Source organism: Schistocerca gregaria, chromosome 5 (genome assembly GCF_023897955.1).
Source record: "Schistocerca gregaria isolate iqSchGreg1 chromosome 5, iqSchGreg1.2, whole genome shotgun sequence".
Lineage (NCBI taxonomy): Eukaryota > Metazoa > Arthropoda > Insecta > Orthoptera > Acrididae > Schistocerca > Schistocerca gregaria.
The window spans coordinates 655,456,214-655,478,158 of record NC_064924.1 but is presented as its reverse complement, the minus strand read 5'-3'; the positions used below and the strand labels follow the sequence as shown (position 1 = coordinate 655,478,158).

The 21,945-nt window shown below is 41.3% G+C and overlaps 1 protein-coding gene across 3 annotated transcripts in view; it reads right to left on the bottom strand.

Annotated features, from left to right (window-relative positions):
* The window catches only part of LOC126272673 (PX domain-containing protein kinase-like protein), a 137,399-nt gene that overhangs the window by 88,914 nt on the left and 26,540 nt on the right, over positions 1 to 21,945 (bottom strand). For all 3 annotated transcript variants that reach the window (XM_049975690.1, XM_049975691.1, XM_049975692.1), the window contains exons 3-6: positions 14,796 to 14,892; positions 5,299 to 5,525; positions 4,766 to 5,009; positions 4,442 to 4,684 (exon numbers count right to left, since the gene is read on the bottom strand). In XM_049975690.1, coding sequence (XP_049831647.1) covers positions 4,442 to 4,684; positions 4,766 to 5,009; positions 5,299 to 5,525; positions 14,796 to 14,892 — 811 coding nt within the window. The remainder of the gene's footprint in view (positions 1 to 4,441; positions 4,685 to 4,765; positions 5,010 to 5,298; positions 5,526 to 14,795; positions 14,893 to 21,945) is intronic.

The following is a 21,945-nucleotide window of genomic DNA, read 5'->3' as shown; positions in this document are numbered from 1 at the left end:
AACGCCACACGGGCGGCAACGACGTGGGTGTTTTTTTTGATAGTAGTCAGACAATAAGTCACACATTTCTTGGAAGGACAGGGAGGCAGGTTCCTGCAGAGGGGCTAACTGAGATAGCAGCTGATAGAGCCGAGGGGAAATCCAAGATAGAAATAACGAGTTACGCATAGGAGCGTCGACAACGCCGAAAGCCAAGAAGTGTTGCCGCAAACGCTTCTCATAATCCTCCCAGTCTTCAGCGGCCTCGTCGTAAGGAGGGAATGGAGACGGAGAAGAGGAAGACAGACGATGAGTAAGCAACATCGACAACGCCTGAATCGCAGCCGTCAGCTGTGTTCGTTGAGCCTGAATAGTAGCCGTCAGCTGTGTTTGTTGTTCAATGAGCGCTTGCATAAGCTGTTCCATGTCTGCCCCGTCACGAACACGCAAATCCATAACACAGTGAAAATATCCCATCCTCGTCGCCAAAAAGTATTATAACCTTTAATCACCAATAATTGCGTGGATATTCAACACTCTCTCTTAGAAACAATAGCTGATCACATGATTACAACTCAGTCTCTCGTATTCGACTGCCATGCCGTGACATGCGGCCGGCGCCATTCGTAGCTAGGTGGCGCTCCCGCGCTCAGCCGATTTGCGGAGCGCCTCTATCGCCGTTTGCGCGTACTGTCGTGGCGGCACTGTTAAATGTCGTGGCACTGTCACAACAGTAATAAATGAGGAAAATGTCACAATAAATCACAATTTATACTGGCTCTGGGCAGTTTTGGTCCCCCCTGGCATATAAGGTACCAACTTTTAACACATGTACCATGAAGCATTATAAAAACAAGTGTGCAATATTTAGTCCAACATGCGACTGCCACATTATGTAGTAAGTTATAGAAATTGAAGAACATGCACGAGTATAGGGACAACAGCTACAATACACCAACTAGGCGCACAACACAGGAATCCAACACAGTTCTAACCCAGCGACCAAATGGCACGAAAGTTCTGGGATATACCATGAAGAGACAGACTGCAACAGTCCTTTTAGGAGTAAAACACTTCCAAGATGATAGTGATAATGACTTTTACCCAATAAGTCTGTTGCTATCTACATTGATCAACAAGAAGTAGTGCAGCACCAAGAAGGAGAGAAGGGAAAAAAATGAAACATCATGGGATCAGAGGGTTGTTTCAGCAATAAGAAAATCTAGTCAAATTTGCAAAGAGCTTAGCAATATGAGCCCACTTATCAGTATGATGTTGCACCCCTCTGGCTTGAATATGTGCAACGAATGGGTTGCAAAGGGTGTCACAAAGCTGTTGTATCCTCTCCTGAGGAAAGGTGTGCCACAACTGTTGTAAATGATCCTTGATATCTTGGATAATGGAACTATAACAGAGCTGACATCCAAGCTCATCCCACACATGTTCTATTGGTGACAGATCTGGGGATATCACTGACCACAAAAGTACCTTAACATTGTGCACACAGTTCATACAGGAATGTGCCATAGGTGGGTGAGCATTGTCCTTTTGAAAAATTCCACCTTGATACTGATACATGAGAGATGGGTTGGGTCGGGTTGTTTTGGGGAAGGAGACCAGACAGCGAAGTCATCAGTCTCATTGGATTAGGGAAGGTAGGGGAAGGAAGTCGGCCATGCCCTTTCAAAGGAACCATCCTGCCATTTGCCTGGAGCGATTTAGGGAATCATGTAAAACCTGAATCATGATGGCCGGACGCGGGATTGGACCGTCGTCCTCCCGAAGGCGACATGAGAGGATTAGAGTTTCCTCACAGCACCACCAACCATGACATAAGTCACACTTGATTTCTCACCACAACTTTCCACCACAATTAACATTGTTGTGCCTCTCCAAAACACTGTACAAATGGGACCTCTCCCCAAGTTGCTGCCATACTTGCCGACAAGGGTCATCTGGGGCAATGCAGAACCATGATTCATCAATGAACACAATGTGATGCCACTCATCAGCCGCCCATGTTTCCATGACAAGGAATCACTCCAAACACAGCTGTTTGTGTTGTGATGTTAACAGCAGCCAACACTTGGGACAGTAACTCCCGAGTCCAACTGCTGCTATAGTTGAGCTGGCACAAGTTGATCCCTAACAGTTGCAGTGGTCTGGGTGCAGCAGCTTCTCAGGCCTACCTCAATCAACAGCATAATACGACTTGGTAAACATATCTATGGCAATGCCTCAGTGCTGTCACAGCTCTGTAAAAGGATACTGTTTTTGCCTGCAGCCATTGGCACTCCGCAGATGAAAGCCGTCAACAGCAATGTGAGCTGTCTGGAATTTTCTTATGCAGTCTTGACTATAGTTTCTGGCAAATCCTGCAGGACGACACACACGAAGTTGCATGGTCCGTTACTTGTTCTCAGATGGTAAGCAGAGATGTGAAGTGATTACCAGTGGTAAAATGACAATTTTCCCTTACAGTGGTCAGATGTGGTTAACCAGAATTTTTATAATCAAAATATCCACGGGTGTACTGCCGGTCTATAGTGTCCAACGGGCACAATATTTCGGCGATCAAACATGTCGCCATCATCAGGTGAACTGACGGACTGAGCTCCTGTGAACGTGCCGGCACGGAGACCCGCACGGAGACCCGCACGCAATGGCTGCTCAGGGGGAACTGGGTTCAGTCGCGGTGGCGGCGGCGGCGCGATTTAAATACCCTCCGCCCGCAGGCACGCTCCCTCCACCATCCGCGCCCCGCGCCACGGTCGCGTGGTGGAACAGATTGCGATGGCATTTGATATGACGTTGGTGTATGGCTCTGTCCGCCGTGGTCGTCACAACTATAGGTTTGCTCGATTTACTCTTGATTAACCCAATCGCTGGTTCCCACGCCTTGCTAAGATTACAGCCACAGTCACGGTTTATAAGGTCTTCACTGGTGCGAATATCGATGGCCTCTCTAACAACGCTGTCCCAGTATCTCAACGTTTGTACCAGAATCCTCGTGCGGTCATATTCCATAGCGTGATTTTCCGACAAACAATGTTCAGCGACCGCCGACTTGCTCGGATACATCAGTCGAGTGTGCCTCTGGTGTTCATGGCATCGATCCTTGACGGTACGCATCGTCTGACCAATATACGACTTGCCACATTGACATGGAATCTGGTACACGCCAGCCTTCCTCAAACCGAGGTCATCTTTGGCGCTCCCCACCAGTGCACGAGTTTTATTTGGAGGACGAAACACAGTTCCGACCCGGTGTTTTTTCAGAATGCGGGCGATTTTCCCCGAGAGTGAGCCTTTGTATGGAATAAATGCAGTGCCTACCTCGTCCCTCGTGACTTCATCCATCTCAACAAGTTGTGCTGCAGTGGTTGGGCGGAGAGCACGTTGAATCTGCCACCCATTTTTTCAAAATACAGTTCTCAGATGTTCCAATTCCTGGGGTAGACTCTCTGTGTCAGAGATAGTGCGCGCCCTATGTACTAGAGTTTTAAGTACCCCATTCCTCTGTGAAGGGTGGTGGCAGCTGTCTGCGTGCAAATACAGATCAGTGTGCGTTGTCTTCCAATACACCCTATGACCAAGGGTGCCGTCAGCCCTTCTCTTGACCAAGACGTCAAGGAAAGGTAATTTACCCTCTGTTTCAGTCTCCATAGTGAATTTGATGTTGGGTTGTATGGAGTTTAGATGTGTAAGGAAGTCAAGGAGTTTATCCATCACATGTGGCCAGATGACGAACGCGTCGTCCACGTAACGGAAAAAGCAAGTAGGTTTCCATTCGGCTGACGATAGGGCTTTCTCCTCTAAGTTCTCCATGTACAAATTCGCTACCACCGGTGAGAGTGGGCTACCCATGGCGACTCCCTCCGTTTGTTCGTAGTATTCTCCATTAAAAAGAAAATACGTGGAAGTCAAGACGTGCCTAAAAAGTTCAGTGGTATTCTCGTCAAACTTCTGACTAATCAATTCTAGTGACTCTCACAGGGGTACCCTCGTAAACAAGGAAACGACGTCAAAACTCACCAAACTTACGAGGCACATTGCAGAATCAAGTGCTCATAACACTGTCTCACAGGAGTATGTGGCATCTTTATGTTCATTACATTGATCACTCAGCATCAAGCACTCTCCCCAATGTCTTATATACCCTACCACGGCTGGTAACAACATTAGATTTGAAAAACAGTAATCATTTACATACCTGCCAAGAGTGCAAATGTGGTGAAGTTACATCTGAACATGCCTTCTGAGTACTTCACATTTTCGTCAGGCAACTAGAACTATTTTCTTAATGCTACATAATTACAGAAATGTAGTAGTGGTGGTAGTAGTAGTAGTAGTAGTAGTAGTAGTAGTACAGTATTTCCACTATCTTCCTAAGAGTTCAAGAAGTTGTATTCAGACATTTGAGCTTCTTATGTAAAAAAATTTGTATTTCTTCTACACTTACGTAGCAATGGCGGACAATGTGGTGGCAGAATATCACAGACTGAGTCATAAAGAGGATAAGCAAAGGCCATTTCATAAATTACATGTCCAAAACAATACACGTCCACGGCTTCCATTGTCTTAATTTTTTTGTGGTGTAGTATATATGGCCTGTAGAAAGATGGAAGTCCCAAAATACCATTTTCAATGTCGATTAACTTGATTCGTCCATTTTCTACGATTACATTTCCTGGGTGCAGATGGCCTGTAAAATGACACAAACACCTTAAACAACCAGTGGTAACATTCATACAATGATCATACACAATGTGATGAAAATACTTACCATATGGGAGACCTTTAGAATTTAAGAAAGAAAGGGCTTCAAGGATCTGCTTTCCATACAGTGAAACTTCTTCAACCAACAATGGCTTACGCTGCTTGGGGTTGCCGTACTTTCTCAGAAACGTTGATTTAGGTTTTGAACAATATAGTAAATCACGCAAGGTTCCTGCATTATTTAGAGCACGAACTACATACCCTCCAATCTCATTGGAGTTTATAAATTCTGGTTTCTGGATAAATGGATGCTGTTGGAATAAAGAGCCAACAGATAAATCACTTGCACAGCTACTTTTCTTGGAAAAGTGGTGAAAATGGGTTGAATGGAATTTGCAATTATCAAATAATTTAGTGCAAACAAGATGTTTGACTGAATGCCCTTCAATGTTTTCAGTTCAATTCACTTAGATCAACTGCAAAAACAATGACATACATTTCTACATTTCATTATCTTCTGCAAAACTCTGTATTACACAAATATTAATATGACAATAAAAAGAAAGAAAATAAACTGTCTGAATAATGTTAGATACATACCTGCATACTTGAAATGCTCTTGCAAGCACTTAGCATTTCACGGTCATCCAAATGTTTGTCAGGTCCGTATTCAACCCAAGAAAGCACCATTTCATCTTTAGGTTGGTTATGATTTTTTACCAGGAAATAATGTTTCCGAATACGCCAACCCATTTCAGGTATAGGCCTCATTATTTCATAGTTAACTTCTCCTCTAAGAGCCATTGAGACATGTTGTAAAGCCACTTCTGTAAAGACAGCAGTAGATATATTCAAGAGAAACAGACTACAGAGATTTATTGTGGATTATTAACTAAACATCTAAACTCAGAGTTGTTTCATTAATTAGTAACACTGATAATAGTAAGTATCCAATCACTTATAGATAGAAAAATGTTCTTTGCGATATTCTTGAAATAACAGTTTCTACAATAACTGTATTATGGAGTATCATACAATGGCTATGTTATGTAAACGTTGTTCAGCTTTTTACATTGTAATGACTATCAACAAGTTGTCAGTTAGGATGAATGAGCATACACACAGGGTGTATACTGGCAACAACATCCCTTTACAGAGCATGCTCTACAACACAACAGTCATGACCTTAGTGTGTTTCAATACATTCGCCATCTGGATTCTTCCCCCAGATACCCGCTTCTCAGAACACCGCAGGTTGGAACTAGCACTACAACATGTTCTTGGCTCTGTCCACCCACTTAGCATTAATTTACATTAATTTCTTCTAGCTCAGCACTTCTTCACAGAAACTACTCCTTTCTTCACTCCGAGTTTTTTACATCTTTCATTCCCCACCCACCCCCCTCCCACATCTGTTACATACAATGTACTTAGCTGTTCAATCTCATTAACGCATGCTCAATGTTCTAGGAGTAAACTTGGTCTTGCATATTACCCTGTCTTCCACCCTTAAGCTCTCAGATTTTCAAATCTTGTCTAGTGCAGTCCCACAACAATCAGTTTTTCCTTCTCATCTTGTCCAGTACGTCTCCATGACCTGGGTTTCTGGGTGACTTTTCTGCACTCTATCACTTTCCTAAACCTCTCCTGTTCCTTTCCCTTCACATCTTTCCTTCTCATATAAACTTTCTGCCAGAAGAAGGAGCCACTGGCTCTGAAAGCTTTCATAAGTAAAATCTTTTTTTTTTTTAATGTGTGTTTTCTCCTACTATCACTTGGTGAGTAGATTTATCATCTCTACAATTACATTATATTGTCAAAGGTCGATTATTTTCACTGTTGAATTAAAATTTAAACCAGTAGTATGTTACAATACAAAAGGAACTGTACAATACTAAATCCTACTATGAAATGTAGTGCATGTCCAACATTGTAGATGCTTCCGTAACTTGTGAGTGGTATGCTGTTCAAATGACAAACTATTTCACAAACCATAGATTCTTTGCCAAAATTATTTTTTATAATGCAGTTAGTCAGAGGGCACAGTCATATTTACTCTCTAGCTTGAATAAAACAACATTGTGATTAACGAATCACTGACAGAGGGCAGTGTTGCTGAAGTAAAGCTAGCTACAGGTGACAAGGTTGTGCATAAACCTACAAAACAGGCAACGCAGCAGCCATTTAACATCTTCACATTCATCCTGTAAAGAAAGACAAAGAATCTGCAGCATTTTTTATATAAAATCTTTATTTCTATTGATGATATACTACTTAATTTGTGCCTAACTAACATAGTAGTTTGTAAAGTTCCTATTTTTTTCCAGGTTACTTTCAACAACCATTATATATTTGAGAAAGAGCATGACATAAAACTGTATTAATCTTTCTTTATTATCATTATCAATGTAAGTAAAACACCATCATCACAGTACCTATATCAATGAAAATAAAAAGCCAACTACAGAAAAACACATACAAAAACAGCATAAGGGTAATGGGTGACCCCGAGTAATACTTACAAACGAAGACTAATATTACTCACATATCATTACAAATGTAGACATGGAGTCCATATGGACTATACATTCATCGTGATGTATCTTTAGCAGAATAGTAGATGTTCTAACACAGTAAGCAGTAACCCATCGGATAGTAATTGAAAACTGATCATGATGTAGCGATCATATACAGAAAAACAGATATTAAAGATGAATGATCATAGAAGTCAAACATACAGAGATGTAACATATACTACATACTTCACATAGTTGACCTTTACAGATTGTTTGACAATACCAATAAAGAAGTGGATTCACACTATTTAGATATGTCCATCACATGTAAACAGATGTGCTATGTTTACCGCGTTTGTACGATGTAACAAGCGTCTGTTAGCACTATGTATATGGACATATGCTTTTGCATAAGGTATTTTACGTTTTTAAATATTTTAGCGATGACAAACCTTTTATAAGTGCTGCTTTTTTATTCACCTGACATCTCGTGTGTGAGGTTCAGCATAAAGTGAACATGTTTTACAAGAAAAGATTTTAAGACCTGACCATCACAACATAGTCTGTTGAAACGGGTTGTCTTAAATAAAGACAAATTTTATGCAATCTTGGCTATGGAATAGTTTTTTGCAATATAAAACCACCACTTAATATGTAGTAACTACAAGGCAAGTCATTATCAAACAATTCACAAAGCTATATCAACAAAAATAACTGTTTTTTGAAAATATGACTGGCTAGATAAAAAGATGTATTCACCCAGCAGCGGCACGAGAAAACACACCAAAGTTAACAAAATGTAGAAGCTTTCAACCCAGTGGACCCTCCTTTTGGCAGAAGAGTTGAAGGGGAAGGAAGAGGGATGAAGGAAAAAGGTCTGGCGAGGTTTAGGAAATCCAGAAAATTCGGGAAAGTAAGTAAGGAGACTTATGGAATGGAATGAGAAGGAAAACTAATTTTTGGGGGCTGCATCAGATGAGATTTGAAAAGATGAGAGCTTAGTCGTGGAAGAAAATTAATAACCAAGACAGATATTACGGACAAAACACTGAGCAAGAGTTAAGAGAGGAAAGCTAAGTGGCAGAGCTGGGGGACAGGGAAAGACAGATAAGTCAGAAAATAAAATATATAGAAAACTAAAAGGGAATGGAGAACAGAACAGTTATGGAGAAGGAATTATGAGACCAATAAATTTACATTTATCAATTAAAGCTAGCTGGATAGCAAAAACCAAGGACATATTGTAATGCCAGTTCCCACCTGTGGAGTTCTGAGAAACTCCTGTCAGGGAAAGAATCAAGATGGCATGTGAGGAGCAACAGTCACCAAGGTCATGATTTTCATGTCGCAAAGCATGCTCTGCAACAGGATATTGTGTGTCACACTATACTCCCTCTGCCTATGTCCATTCATCCTAAGTGAAAACTTGGTTTGGTTTGGTTTGGTTTAGTTTCGCTTTAGGGTGCACAAATAACTGGGGTCATAGGAACCAAAGTCAATAGAATACAAAGACAGAGGAGTTAAAAAATGACTATGCATCACTCCCAATTGACATAAAAGAAGACAGCTAAAAACAGACACATGGAAAAGGACTAAAACAAAAACAGAATACAGAAGCGAAGGTCCAAAACTAAAAAGTAAATGGCCTTTGCCATATTGCTTTGCCAGGTAAAAAGTAAGACGTGGTCAACAGACAGCGTATCATTTGCTAAAACGGCCAATAACTCAGATGGCAAACCCAAATGAGAACGTAAAGAGTTAAGAAATGGACATTCCATCAGGAAGTGACGGACAGTTAAAACTTGAGTGTGATAACTTGGTGGTAGTCATATCAATGCAGGAGGTCGAATAGTGTTTATGTAACAACCGGTACACAACATGTGTTGCTTCACATGTGGCTTTCCATTTGATAGCATATGTTTTGCCAGTTACAGGGCTTGTATAGGTTGTGGTAGAAAGAACACTGGGGAAGTCTCACTGTATCTTCATCCGTTAAGCTCTCAGGTTTCCAAATATGGACTGGTGCAGAACCCCCAAAAATCATTCTTTCCTTCTCATCCCATCTATGAAGCCTCCCCTGATCCAGTGTTCTAGGCAACTTTTCCCTAATTCTCTGTATTTCCTTAACATCTCTAGCCTTTCGCCTTCATTCTTCTTCCTTTGCAAGCTTGTACATTTTGTTAACTTTTGTGTGTTTTCTCCTGCCCCTACTGGGTGAATAGGATTTTTATCAATTCAACTATATTAAATTCATGAAGATAATAATTCAAAAACTTATGTTGAGCAAAACCAACTGGAAAAAAAACCTGATTAATAACAATTAGAACTATGAAACTACCAAGTCACTTTTATTACAGTAAAAGAAGCATCAATAAGTAAAGCAATAATTTCTTTTTTCTGAAAGCAGGTTGGTTTTATTTAGGATTCTAACACAACATATTATTTCCCACTCTTTTGGCTACAAGCCCCTATTTTTCAACATAATCTCTGTTCAACATGATGGGCTTATGCCAACTTACTGGGAGAGCCTGTATGCCCACATGGTACTATTCTACTAGTTGGCCTCAGAGCCAACGTCTTGCAATATCAATAACCTCCCTATCATCCACTTACTGCTTCCCACGAAGTGAATCCTTCATTGGACCAAAATTATTGCTTTTGATGCTACACTCCTGGAAATTGAAATAAGAACACCTTGAATTCATTGTCCCAGGAAGGGGAAACTTTATTGACACATTCCTGGGGTCAGATACATCACATGATCACACTGACAGAACCACAGGCACATAGACACAGGCAGCAGAGCATGCACAATGTCAGCACTAGTACAGTGTATATCCACCTTTCGCTGCAATGCAGGCTGCTATTCTCCCATGGAGACGATCGTAGAGATGCTGGATGTAGTCCTGTGGTACGGCTTGCCATGTCATTTCCACCTGGCGCCTCAGTTGGACCAGCGTTCGTGCTGGACGTGCAGACCGCGTGAGACGACCCTTCATCCAGTCCCAAACATGCTCAATGGGGGACAGATCCGGAGATCTTGCTGGCCAGGGTAGTTGACTTACACCTTCTAGAGCACGTTGGGTGGCACGGGATACATGCGGACGTGCATTGTCCTGTTGGAACAGCAAGTTCCCTTGCCGGTCTAGGAATGGTAGAACGATGGGTTCGATGACGGTTTGGATGTACCGTGCACTATTCAGTGTCACCTCGACGATCACCAGAGGTGTACGGCCAGTGTAGGAGATCGCTCCCCACACCATGATGCCAGGTGTTGGCCCTGTGTGCCTCGGTCGTATGCAGTCCTGATTGTAGCGCTCACCTGCACGGCGCCAAACATGCATACGACCATCATTGGCACCAAGGCAGAAGCGACTCTCATCGCTGAAGATGACATGTCTCCATTTGTCCCCCCATTCACGCCTGTCACGACACCACTGGAGGCTGCACGATGTTGGGGCGTGAGAGGAAGACGGCCTAACGGTGTGCGGGACCGTAGCCCAGCTTCATGGAGACGGTTGCGAATGGTCCTCGCCGATACCCCAGGAGCAACAGTGTCCCTAATTTGCTGGGAAGTGGCGGTGCGGTCCCCTACGGCACTGCGTAGGATCCTACGGTCTTGGCGTGCATCCGTGCGTCGCTGCGGTCCGGTCCCAGGTCGACCGGCACGTGCACCTTCCACCGACCACTGGCGACAACATCGATGTACTGTGGAGACCTCACGCCCCACGTGTTGAGCAATTCGGCGGTACGTCCACCCGGCCTCCCGCATGCCCACTATACGCCCTCGCTCAAAGTCCGTCAACTGCACATACGGTTCACGTCCACGCTGTCGCGGCATGCTACCAGTGTTAAAGACTGCGATGGAGCTCCGTATGCCACGGCAAACTGGCTGACACTGACGGCGGTGGTGCACAAATGCTGCAACGACGGCCCACACCGCGGTTCCTGGTGTGTCCGCTGTGCCGTGCGTGTGATCATTGCTTGTACAGCCCTCTCGCAGTGTCCGGAGCAAGTATGGTGGGTCTGACACACTGGTGTCAATGTTTTCTTTTTTCCATTTCCAGGAGTGTATTCTGTGGCAAGGAAGCCACACACATTTATGTACCCCATCTGTTGGACTAGTGTGTCAGCACTATAAACACAGAACTCCAGTTGTGCAGTGTGGTATTTTATTGTGATCCATCGATCGCCTCTCCTTGAAACGCACCTCCATTACAGACACCATTTTGAAGGGTATGTATAGTGCCATCACCTAACAAAACTTTGAGAAACTACAGGAGCTGAAGCAGGAATATTGCACAAAGTCCCACAACAAATTCTGCATTCTTTCATATGACATTGGCCAAGAAAGGCAAAACAAGAAAGAAAGAAGGAAAAACAAGGAAGAAAGAAAAAACAATGTGTTGCATTACTTATTGAACGACCCTGATAAAACAAGAAAGAAATGTGTCCTCCTTTTTTGACTTTTTCATTGCAAGCGAAATGTGACACCATCCGCACTGCAACAGGTTGGTACAAATACATACACTCTTATGTACATAATATATATTTCAAAATAAACACACAAAATCCAACAACAATTGAGTCATACATATCAAATAAGTCAGAAGATAGTCAAATAACGTAATGGGAGCACAGTGATGATAGTGAACAATTGACACGAATGGGGGAAAGAAATACAGTAGAAGAAGAATGGGTAGCTCTGAGGGATGGAGTAGTGAAGGCAGCAGAGGATCAAGTAGGTAAGAAGACAAGGGCTAGTAGAAATCCTTGGGTAACAGAAGAATTACTGAATTTAATTGATGAGAGGGGAAAATATAAAAATGCAGTAACTGAAGCAGGCAAAAAGGAATACAAACCTCTCAAAAATGAGATCGACAGGTAGCGCAAAATGGCTAAGCAGGTATGGCTAGAGGACAAATGTAAGGATGTAGAGGCTTAGCTCAGTAGGGGCAAGATAGATACTACCTACAGGAAAATTAAAGAGACCTTTGGAGAAAAGAGAACCACTTGTATGAATATCAAGAGCTCAGATAAAAACCCAGTTCTAAGCAAAGAAGAGAAAGCAGAAAGGTGGAAGGAGTATATAGAGGGTCTATACAAGGGCGATGTACTTGAGGACAATATGTAGATGAAGATGAAGTGGGAGATACAATACTGCGTGAAGAGTTTGACAGAGCACTGAAGGACCTTAGTCAAAACAAGGCCCCGGGAGTAGACAACATTCCATTAGAACTACTGACGGCCTTGGGAGAGCCAGTCCTGACAAAACTCTACCATCTGGTGAGCAAGATGTATGAGACAGGTGAAAGGCCCTCAGACTTCAAGAAGAATATAATAATTCCAATCTCAAAGAAAGCAGGTGTTGACAGATGTGAAAATTACCGAACAGTCAGTTTAATAAGCCACAGCTGCAAAATACAAACGTGAATTCTTTACAGACGAATGGAAAAACTAGTAGAAGCCGACCTTGGGGAAGATCAATTTGGATTCCGTAGAAATATTGGAACACGTGAGGCAATACTGACCTTACGACTTATCTTAGAAGAAAGATTAAGGAAAGGCAAACCTACGTTCCTAGCATCTGTACTCTTAGCGAAAGCGTTTGACAATGTTGATTGGAATACTCTCTTTCAAATTCTAAAGGTGGCAGGGGTAAAATACAGGGAGCGAAAGGCTATTTACAATTTGTATAGAAACCAAATGGCAGTTATAACAGTTGAGGGACATGAAAGGGAAGCAGTGGTTGGGAAGGGAGTGAGACAGGGTTGTAGCCTCTCCCCAATGTTATTAAATCTGTATATTGAGCAAGCAGTGAAGGAAACAAAAGAAAAATTCCGAGTAGGTATTAAAATCCATGGAGAAGAAATAAAAACTTTGAATTTTGCCGATGACATTGTAATTCTGTCAGAGACAGCAAAGGACTTGGAAGAATAGAATGGATAGTATCTTGAAAGGAGGATTAAGATGAACATCAACAAAAGCAAAATGAGAATAATGGAATGTAGTCAAATTAAGTTGGGTGATGCTGAGGGTATTAGATTAGAAAACGAGACACTTGAAGTAGTGAAGGAGTTTTGCTATTTGGGGAGCAAAATAGCTGATGATGGTCGAAGTAGAGAGAATATAAAGTGTAGACTAGCAATGGCACGGAAAGCGTTTCTGAAGAAGAGAAATTTGTTAACACTGAGTATAGATTTAAGTGTCAGAAAATCATTTCTGAAAGTATTTGTACGGGGTGTAGCCACGTATGGAAGTGAAACATGGACGATAAATAGTTTAGACAAGAAGAGAATAGAAGCTTTTGAAATGTGGTGCTACAGAAGAATGCTGAAGATTGGATGGGTAGATCACATAACTAATGAGGAGGTGTTGATAGGATTGGGAAGAAGAGATGTTTGTGGCACAACTTGGCTAGAAGAAGGGATTGATAGGTAGGACATGTTCTGAGCCATCAAGAAATCACCAATTTAGTATTGGAGGGCAGTGTGGAGGGTAAAAATCGTAGAGGGAGAAATGGCTCTGAGCACTATCCGACTTAACTTCTGAGGTCATCAGTCGCCTAGAACCTAGAATTAATTAAACCCAACTAACCTAAGGACATCACAAACATCCACGCCCAAGGCAGGATTTGAACCTGCGACCATAGCGGTCAATCGGTTCCAGCGCTTAGAACCGCACGGCCACTCTGGCCGACGTAGAGGAAGACCAAGAGATGAATACACTAAGCAGATTCAGAAGGATGTAGGTTGCATTAGGTACTGGGAGGTGAAGAAGCTTGCACAGGATAGAGTAGCACGGAGAGCTGCATCAAACCAGTCTCAGAACTGAAGACAACAACAACATGCCTTCAACAGCATTGATTACATAGGAAAACATATTGCAGAGGGTAGTGGTGTCAGTTATACTGGGTAGAAAGATACCTTCTGAACAAAGAGTCAGAAGCTTATGATCTTCTTCCCCTTTTTTAACCATACTAAATGGTTAGTTTACACCCACCCAAGGGTCTACATGGCTTGTGGCAGCAACACTACAGTAACTGCCTGAGGAGGTGGTATCACCCTTGCCTGGTTTCAGTAGTAGTATCATTAAGGACTGCAATCCATGTACCTAGTTATAGCAAAAAATCATATGCAGTTGAAAATATCAAGAAGGGTTTCTTTTAAGACAGCTGTCCTGGCCACACCCATGTGCTCATCCTGTTCACGATTGTGGACAGTAGGGCCAGTTTCCAGTATCTGGTGCACAAGGGTCTTTTGTTCAGTATGGATATGATGGGCCGGTGGGCTGGTATTTCAATAATCCTCCTGAATGGGTTGTGGTCAAAGGTTACGAGGCAGCTTTTCTCTGACATCAGGTGTTTCCCAGTCTGTAATAAACTTACTTTCACTGCTAAATGCTGTAATTCATTGAGGTCCCTGCTTTCAGATTTGGAGTTGATTGCGGTTACAATGTAACAGTATAACAAAACAACTTAGTAGCTAATGGCCCTTGATTTCATTAGGAATGAAAACAAAACTATGAACATTTGATTACTATAAAATGAGGTATCGAGTATTAGTTAGGATTATGCCATACCTTGGAATGATGTAGAGTAATTCTCTGGGTCTAGGAATTTTCTTACAGGAAGAGATGAAGCTAATATGGGATTCATAAGTATTAAATTCAAGTAACTCTGAAATTGAAACAAAGACAGAATGTATAATAGGTGACCACAATTGTGACAGAATTACATCTATATACATGCTAAGTACATTAGAAACATCAATCAATATAGGAATGGAAACAGTAACAATCCTACTAGTAGAGCCTTGTTTTAATATGTTCAGGCTTTCAATATACTTACTTACACACACACACACACACACACACACACACACACACACACACACACACAAAATCACATCACAGTCTTCTTCATACAACAAACTGCAGTATCTCGATAACATTCTTCACCAGAGCTTTGACTATACAAAGTTAAGTCACATACCAAAATGAGAAATATTCATCCTCTGCCCATCCGACCAACATATTATTCTTATCCACCCTTGCACAATTCGTGTTCCCAAACCATCACCCTATGGGTCACATCCTTGTTGCAGAGGTAACAGAAGAATAGCTTGCCCTATGCATCTCCTCTTACCACTACTCCAATTCTTTTACTGGCATGTATCATACCATTAGAAGCAATGACACTTTTGAAAAAACGTCTGTCATTTATCAACTCTGCAGCAATCACTGAGCAGCTTTCTGTGTCATCATGTTCACTCGGCCTCTGACACCTATAAACTACAGTGAAGGGAAAAATCTGACAGACAGATGGACAGTAAGTTGTTAAATACAATATAGCTGTTTAAAGAGCTGCTTCAAACCTCCTGTCAACTAGGTCTCACCATGCACAACTGTAACACCATCAATAAATGGTAGCTATGCGAAATAAGAATTTTCTTATCTTTTCGTAACTGCATTTTCACTTCTGCTTTAAGACCTTACTAGTCATAATCACACATAGACATAGACATCTACATCTACATCCATACTCCGCAAGCCACCTGACGGTGTGTGGCGGAGGGTACCCTGCGTACCTCTATCGTTTCTCCCTTCTATACACCTTGATGATCTGCAACCCCATAATACTTGTTGATACTGACACTGTCAAGTGCAGAAACTTCTACACGTTGACAGACAAAGCCAAACAGTTGCCATCACACAGACTTTCGACATCAAATATAATAATCACTATTCCATCCTGTATAATAGCACTGTAATATTTAGCACCCCAAAATTTCATAACAGAAGACTTAATAGCAACAATTGTGACTTAACAAATGTATTTTGGCCACTACATTATAGATTATGATGCACATGATCATGTATGATTATTTATGTACTTAACTACTTGGTTATTAGTACCCTAATCCTCATACTGCATTTGAAGATATACAGGTGGATTCAAAGCCCTTTTTTCCCCTCAGTAGTGAGAATACTATCATAAACCATTAGCCAAACTCATGAAATTAAGTTGTCACAGAGATAAAACAAAGTTAATGGCAATCTAGTTTGTATCTATCATGTTTAAAAATAGTGACAAGCTTATATAACTTAAGCCTGTCATGTCATCCAACAGAAACTACAGTAAGCAGTTTCCTACTTGCAATTGATGTTGCATGTCTCTAGTAGCTGCGCTATCTTCGAGTGTATTATAAAGCATTACAACTGCTTTGCAGGGCACCTTCTTTCTAGAAACAGAAATAGAAAGGTATATAATCAATCATATTGGGTTCAGGTGCAGAGTACAGACTGAATGGTAATCAAGGGAGATACCAGCAACATGAGTGTTCCTCTTCTGTACTCACTCCCTAAGCCGACAAGTAAAAGACCTGACTTCAGATTTTGCCATAATATCCACTGTTTCATAGGAAGCTTAGCACACAATTATGGCTGTTACATCAACTACTGTAATATATGGTAGGTGGTTTCCCTAGTTTTTAGTAACATTGCATGTGTTGGGTAACTATGCGGTTTGTGGGATTGGCAAACCATTAGGACTGCTTTACAGATGTGCTGCGAGGTTCTTCTTGCATAAATTCATGAGTACATAAATTTCAGAGACAGCGTAAGGTAATAGCTTGTCTTCTTGCACTCAGTAGCAATGTGTCTCAGACCTTAAAGGTACTTTTGTTTTTTCAGGGTTGACTGTGATGTGTAGTGTTTTGCCATTTCTCTTTCCATTTCATCAGGATGCAGCATATTGTGTATGTTCTTATATCAGCACTTGGGATGTTTAGTTCTATTGTTTATAAAAGTAATATTTCCTTGTATAGCTGGTCCACTAGCTCGTAACTTAGTATGATGAAAAGACTTCACGTCCAAAAATTCACAATCTTGTCATACTCTGTTAAAATTCTTAAGACAGCATTTTTATCATTTTTATCCAGATGTTGCATCGGTATATGTCTTGTCTGGTTGTGAGGACATATATCTAGACTGATATAAAGGACTATTTAACCATTTCACTGCTACAGGCAAGCTTCCTACATTCTGCATTGTTGTGTCTTTTTTTGTGGCTGTATCACTCCCCAAATGCTAACAGACAGTGCCCCAGCCAATATGAAGTACTTACCTGATTTTTCGAAAACTATTCTGTGAAATAAAATTGACTTTTGCAAATCTTACAGCCTGATATCTTGATTTGCTCAATTGCTTTTTATTATCCGTCACACTTACTGCACTGCAACAAATAAGTAATACAGTGCACAAAATTTTTAAGAGTTTGCAGAGGTAATAACATACTGCATAAACTGTGTGTATAGTTGATTTTAGCTCAGACATTGCAGTGAATGAAATGCAGATAAGATATCGAAATTTATTTCAAACTCTCAGCAAGAAGATATCTCATTTCATTCTGGAGTTATTGGGTTTTATATCAAAAGGACTGCAGAGCGTGATGTGCCCATTCATGTCCTTGGGCATCGCGTCATGTGGTCATAACAACCATCATATCTCGAATTACTCAAGACATTGAAATGAGGCTTTCTGCAAATGATAGCATGCAATGAGGCACATATGGTTCACGGGAAATATTTGAAACATATGTATTCATCAGGATATGGACATAACCTGTTCACAGCAGTGAGAAATCTGTATCTCAGGAAACATACAAACATCCACAGCACTGTACGAAAACCAATGCACCATGCTTATACACATCCACAGCACCTGGGGAATAGTGTAGGAGGATGTGCATAGGAAAAGGGTTAATCCCTAATCTGACAAGGGGATGTTGTACGTTTCAAGAGATAGAGCATTACAATATGTCAATAGGTGACATTGTTTGAATTTACGGTGATATTTATGGGATGCAGATATTTCTGCGTACTATATTGCTAGAAGTTCACCAATATTGATGGAATTAGTGTTAAGTAGACAGACAGAACCTATGGCACTGTAATGTTCTTTGTCTTCTGTGATAGCCTCTGCTATGTATTCGGACCACCACGGAACAGTCTTGTGTTAAGTGCAACTGAAGAGATAGGTATTGTAATGTCTTCAGCATGAATTACTGTTTCTGCTGTTTCTTGAACAACTTTGTTGATTCTCTTCTCTGCATTTATGGTCCACACATTAGCAGTTTAAGCTCCCAAACTAGCTCTTTTTGCATTGATCAATGTGTTGCAGATTTGGGACCTATGCAGTAATTGGATAGCCTAGTGGTTACTATCACAAAGGTCATATAAAAAACAACAACACTGATTGCCAGAGGGATTTCAGTATCTTTCCAAAGGAAGTGGGAAATGCATATGTTGGCAAGAACGAAGAGAGATCTTGCAGCAGTTCTGCACTACAGAAACTCAAAATTACAATGAAAAATTATTAAGGCATCAAAGAAGATGCAAATTATGACAGAAATCAATAGTTCTGACCACAGACTTGAGGCTACATATAATGTAATAAAACGAGAGAGAGAACAGGATAACATCACTACTGAATTGAATTAAGTTATGAACGATGAATTACAGGTATAAAATGTTTTAATGACATTTCTTAAATATAGTATAAAGTATAGGGACAACCAGTTCAAGAGAAAAACCGCAGAGTTTGTTGAGAAAACAATTTTCATAAAATTTAGTCATGCGAATATATCACCATCTTCTTCTGAAATTATGAAAATTATTTGTTCTCTTCAAAAGATAAAAGCTCATCAGGTTTTGATGGTGTTTCTAACAAAGTACTAATGATTTGTTCCCATGTAATAACCCCATACTTATCTGAAATATGTGATACATCCCAGATTAAAGTTTTTTCCAGGGAGACTGAAGTATGACATTCTCAAATCCCTATTTTAGAAAGGGAATAGAGAGACGTTAAAAACTACTGACACATTCCACTGCAGGCATTTTCCAAAATTTTTGAGAAGGTGAAATGTATTTTTAGAATAGTATCTCAACTGAATAACAATAATGTCCTCGGCCAATCTTGGACTTAGAAGAATAGCTCTACTGAGAATGCCATCTACATTTTCACTCACCAAATTCTACAACCATTAAATACAACACAGTGCCAGCTGGTATTTTCTGTGACCTATCTAAGACATTTAACTGTGTGAATCACAGTATTCTCCTAGATAAATTGAAATTTTATGGGGTTGGTGGTATAGCCAAGTGATGGATAATGTCATATCAAACCAAAAAAATGCAGAAAGTTGTAACTAGTAACTCCACCAATGTAGTCTACAGACGTTAATCTGACTGGGGAGAATCCACATATGGGGTTACCCAACACCAAATCTTAGGTCCACTTTTCTTAATCATACATGTAAATGATCTTCCATCTAATATACAACAAGCAGAATAATATACTGTAACTGAACAGACAAAATGTGTACTCACCAAGTGGCAGTGGGAGAACACACTTATAACAGTATTAAAATCTGCAAGCTTTCAGAGCCAGTGGCTCCCCCTCCCAGCAGAAGGGTTGAAGGGGAAGGAAGAGGGATGAAGGAAAAGGACAGGTGAGATGTAGAAACTGGGAGAATTATGGAAAAGTCACTCAGAACCCCAGGTCAGGGGAGACTTACCCACAGGGATGAGAGGGAAAGTCTGATTATTGGGAACTGCACTGGGCAGGATTTGAAAACCTGAGAGCTTAAAGGTGGAATATTGGGTAATACCAAAGACAGAGATCAACAGAGATTACTGCCAGAACATGAAGCACAAGTTAGAGTAGAAAGCTAAGTGGTGGGGGGTGGGGGGAGGGGGGAGGGTAGAAGGGGGGATAGACAGGTCCGAAAAACAGAAGATATAGAAAACTAAAAGGGAGTGAAGAAAGAAATAATTACTGTGAAGAAATGTCGAGACCAAAGAAATTAATGTAAATTAAGGCCAGGTGGGTGGCAAGAACCAAGAACATGAAACGTCAGTCCCCACCTGTGGAGTTCTGAAAAACTGATGTCTGAGGGAAGAATCCAGATGGCACATGTGGATAAACAAACACCGAGGTCACAACTGACATGTTGTATAGCATGGTCTGCAACAGGATATGGTATGTTACCGGTATACACCCTCCACATATGCCCATTCACTCTAATTATGTAACTGGTGGTAGTTATGCCAAAGTAAAAGACCAAACAGTGTTCACAAAACAGTTGGCACATGACATGGGTTATTTTTAGGTGGCTCTCCCTTTGATAGTATACATTATGCCTGATACCACGTACAATTCAAGCACCGGCACGACGGTCAGGAATGGTAGAGCAGAGAGGGCTGTGATGAAGACATCAGCCAATGGTAGGCTGACCGAGCCCTCTCTAGGAAGACACTAAGACAGCAGCGGCCTCTAGGTAAAGAGAACATAAGCACTGCATCACCTGACCAAGGCCCCAGTTGAAGACTAGCCATTTTACGAGCTCTACAGCAGCGACTTGGGAACTGCATTGTTTCACTTGTATTAGGAGTTGTGAATACGGAAGATATTTTCTTATATTGTCTGTCCCCCACCGCTTGTGACACTCTATTGTAAATTTTCCAAGTTAGGTATTGTCACTTATCTTACTGTCATAAGACGGATATCAACTGCGTTTTTTAAAATAGGAACCCCCATTTTTTTTATTACATATTCGTGTAGTATGTAAAAAAATATGAATGTTTTAGTTGGACCACTTTTTTCGCTTTGTGATAGATACCACTGTAAGAGTCATATACATATGGCTCACAATATTAGACAACAGTTGTTAACAGGTACGTTTTTTAAATTAAAATACAGAACACAGGTATGTTTGAATATTTTATTTCGGTTGTTCCAATGTGATATGTGTACCTTTGTGAACTTACCATTTCTGAGAACGCATGCTGTTACAGCGTGATTACCTGTAAATACCACATTAATGCAATAAATGCTCAAATGATGTCTGTCAACCTCAATGCATTTGGCAATACGTGTAATGACATTGCTCTCAACAGCGAGTAGTTCGCCTTCCGTAATGTTCGCACATACATTGACAATGCGCTGACACATATTGTCAATAAAATAGAAAGAAACTTCCACATGGGAAAAATATATTAAAAACAAAGATTCCAAGACTTACCAAGCGGGAAAGCGCCGGCAGACAGGCACATGAACAAAACACACAAACACACACACAGAATTACGAGCTTTCGCAACTGGCAGTTGCTTCGTCAGGAAAGAGGGAAGGAGAGGGAAAAATGAAAGGATGTGGGTTTTAAGGGAGAGGGTAAGGAGTCATTCCAATCCCGGGAGCGGAAAGACTTCCCTTAGGGGAAAAAAAGGACAGGTGTACACTCGCGCGCGCGCACACACACACACACACACACACACACACACACACACACACACACACACACACACACACACACACACATCCATCCGCACATACACAGACACAAGCAGACATATTTAAAGGCAAAGAATAAGGGCAGAGATGTCAGTCGAGGCGGAAGTACAGAGGCAAAGAAGTTGTTGAAAGACAGGTGAGGTATGAGCGGCGGCAACTTGAAATTAGCGGAGGTTGAGGCCTGGCGGATATCGAGAAGAGAGGATATACTGAAGGGCGAGTTCCCATCTCCGGAGTTCGGATAGGTTGGTGTTGGTGGGAAGTATCCAGATAACTCTGACGGTGTAACACTGTGCCAAGATGTGCTGGCCGTGCATCAAGGCATGTTTAGCCACAGGGTGATCCTCATTACCAACAAACACTGTCTGCCTGTGTCCA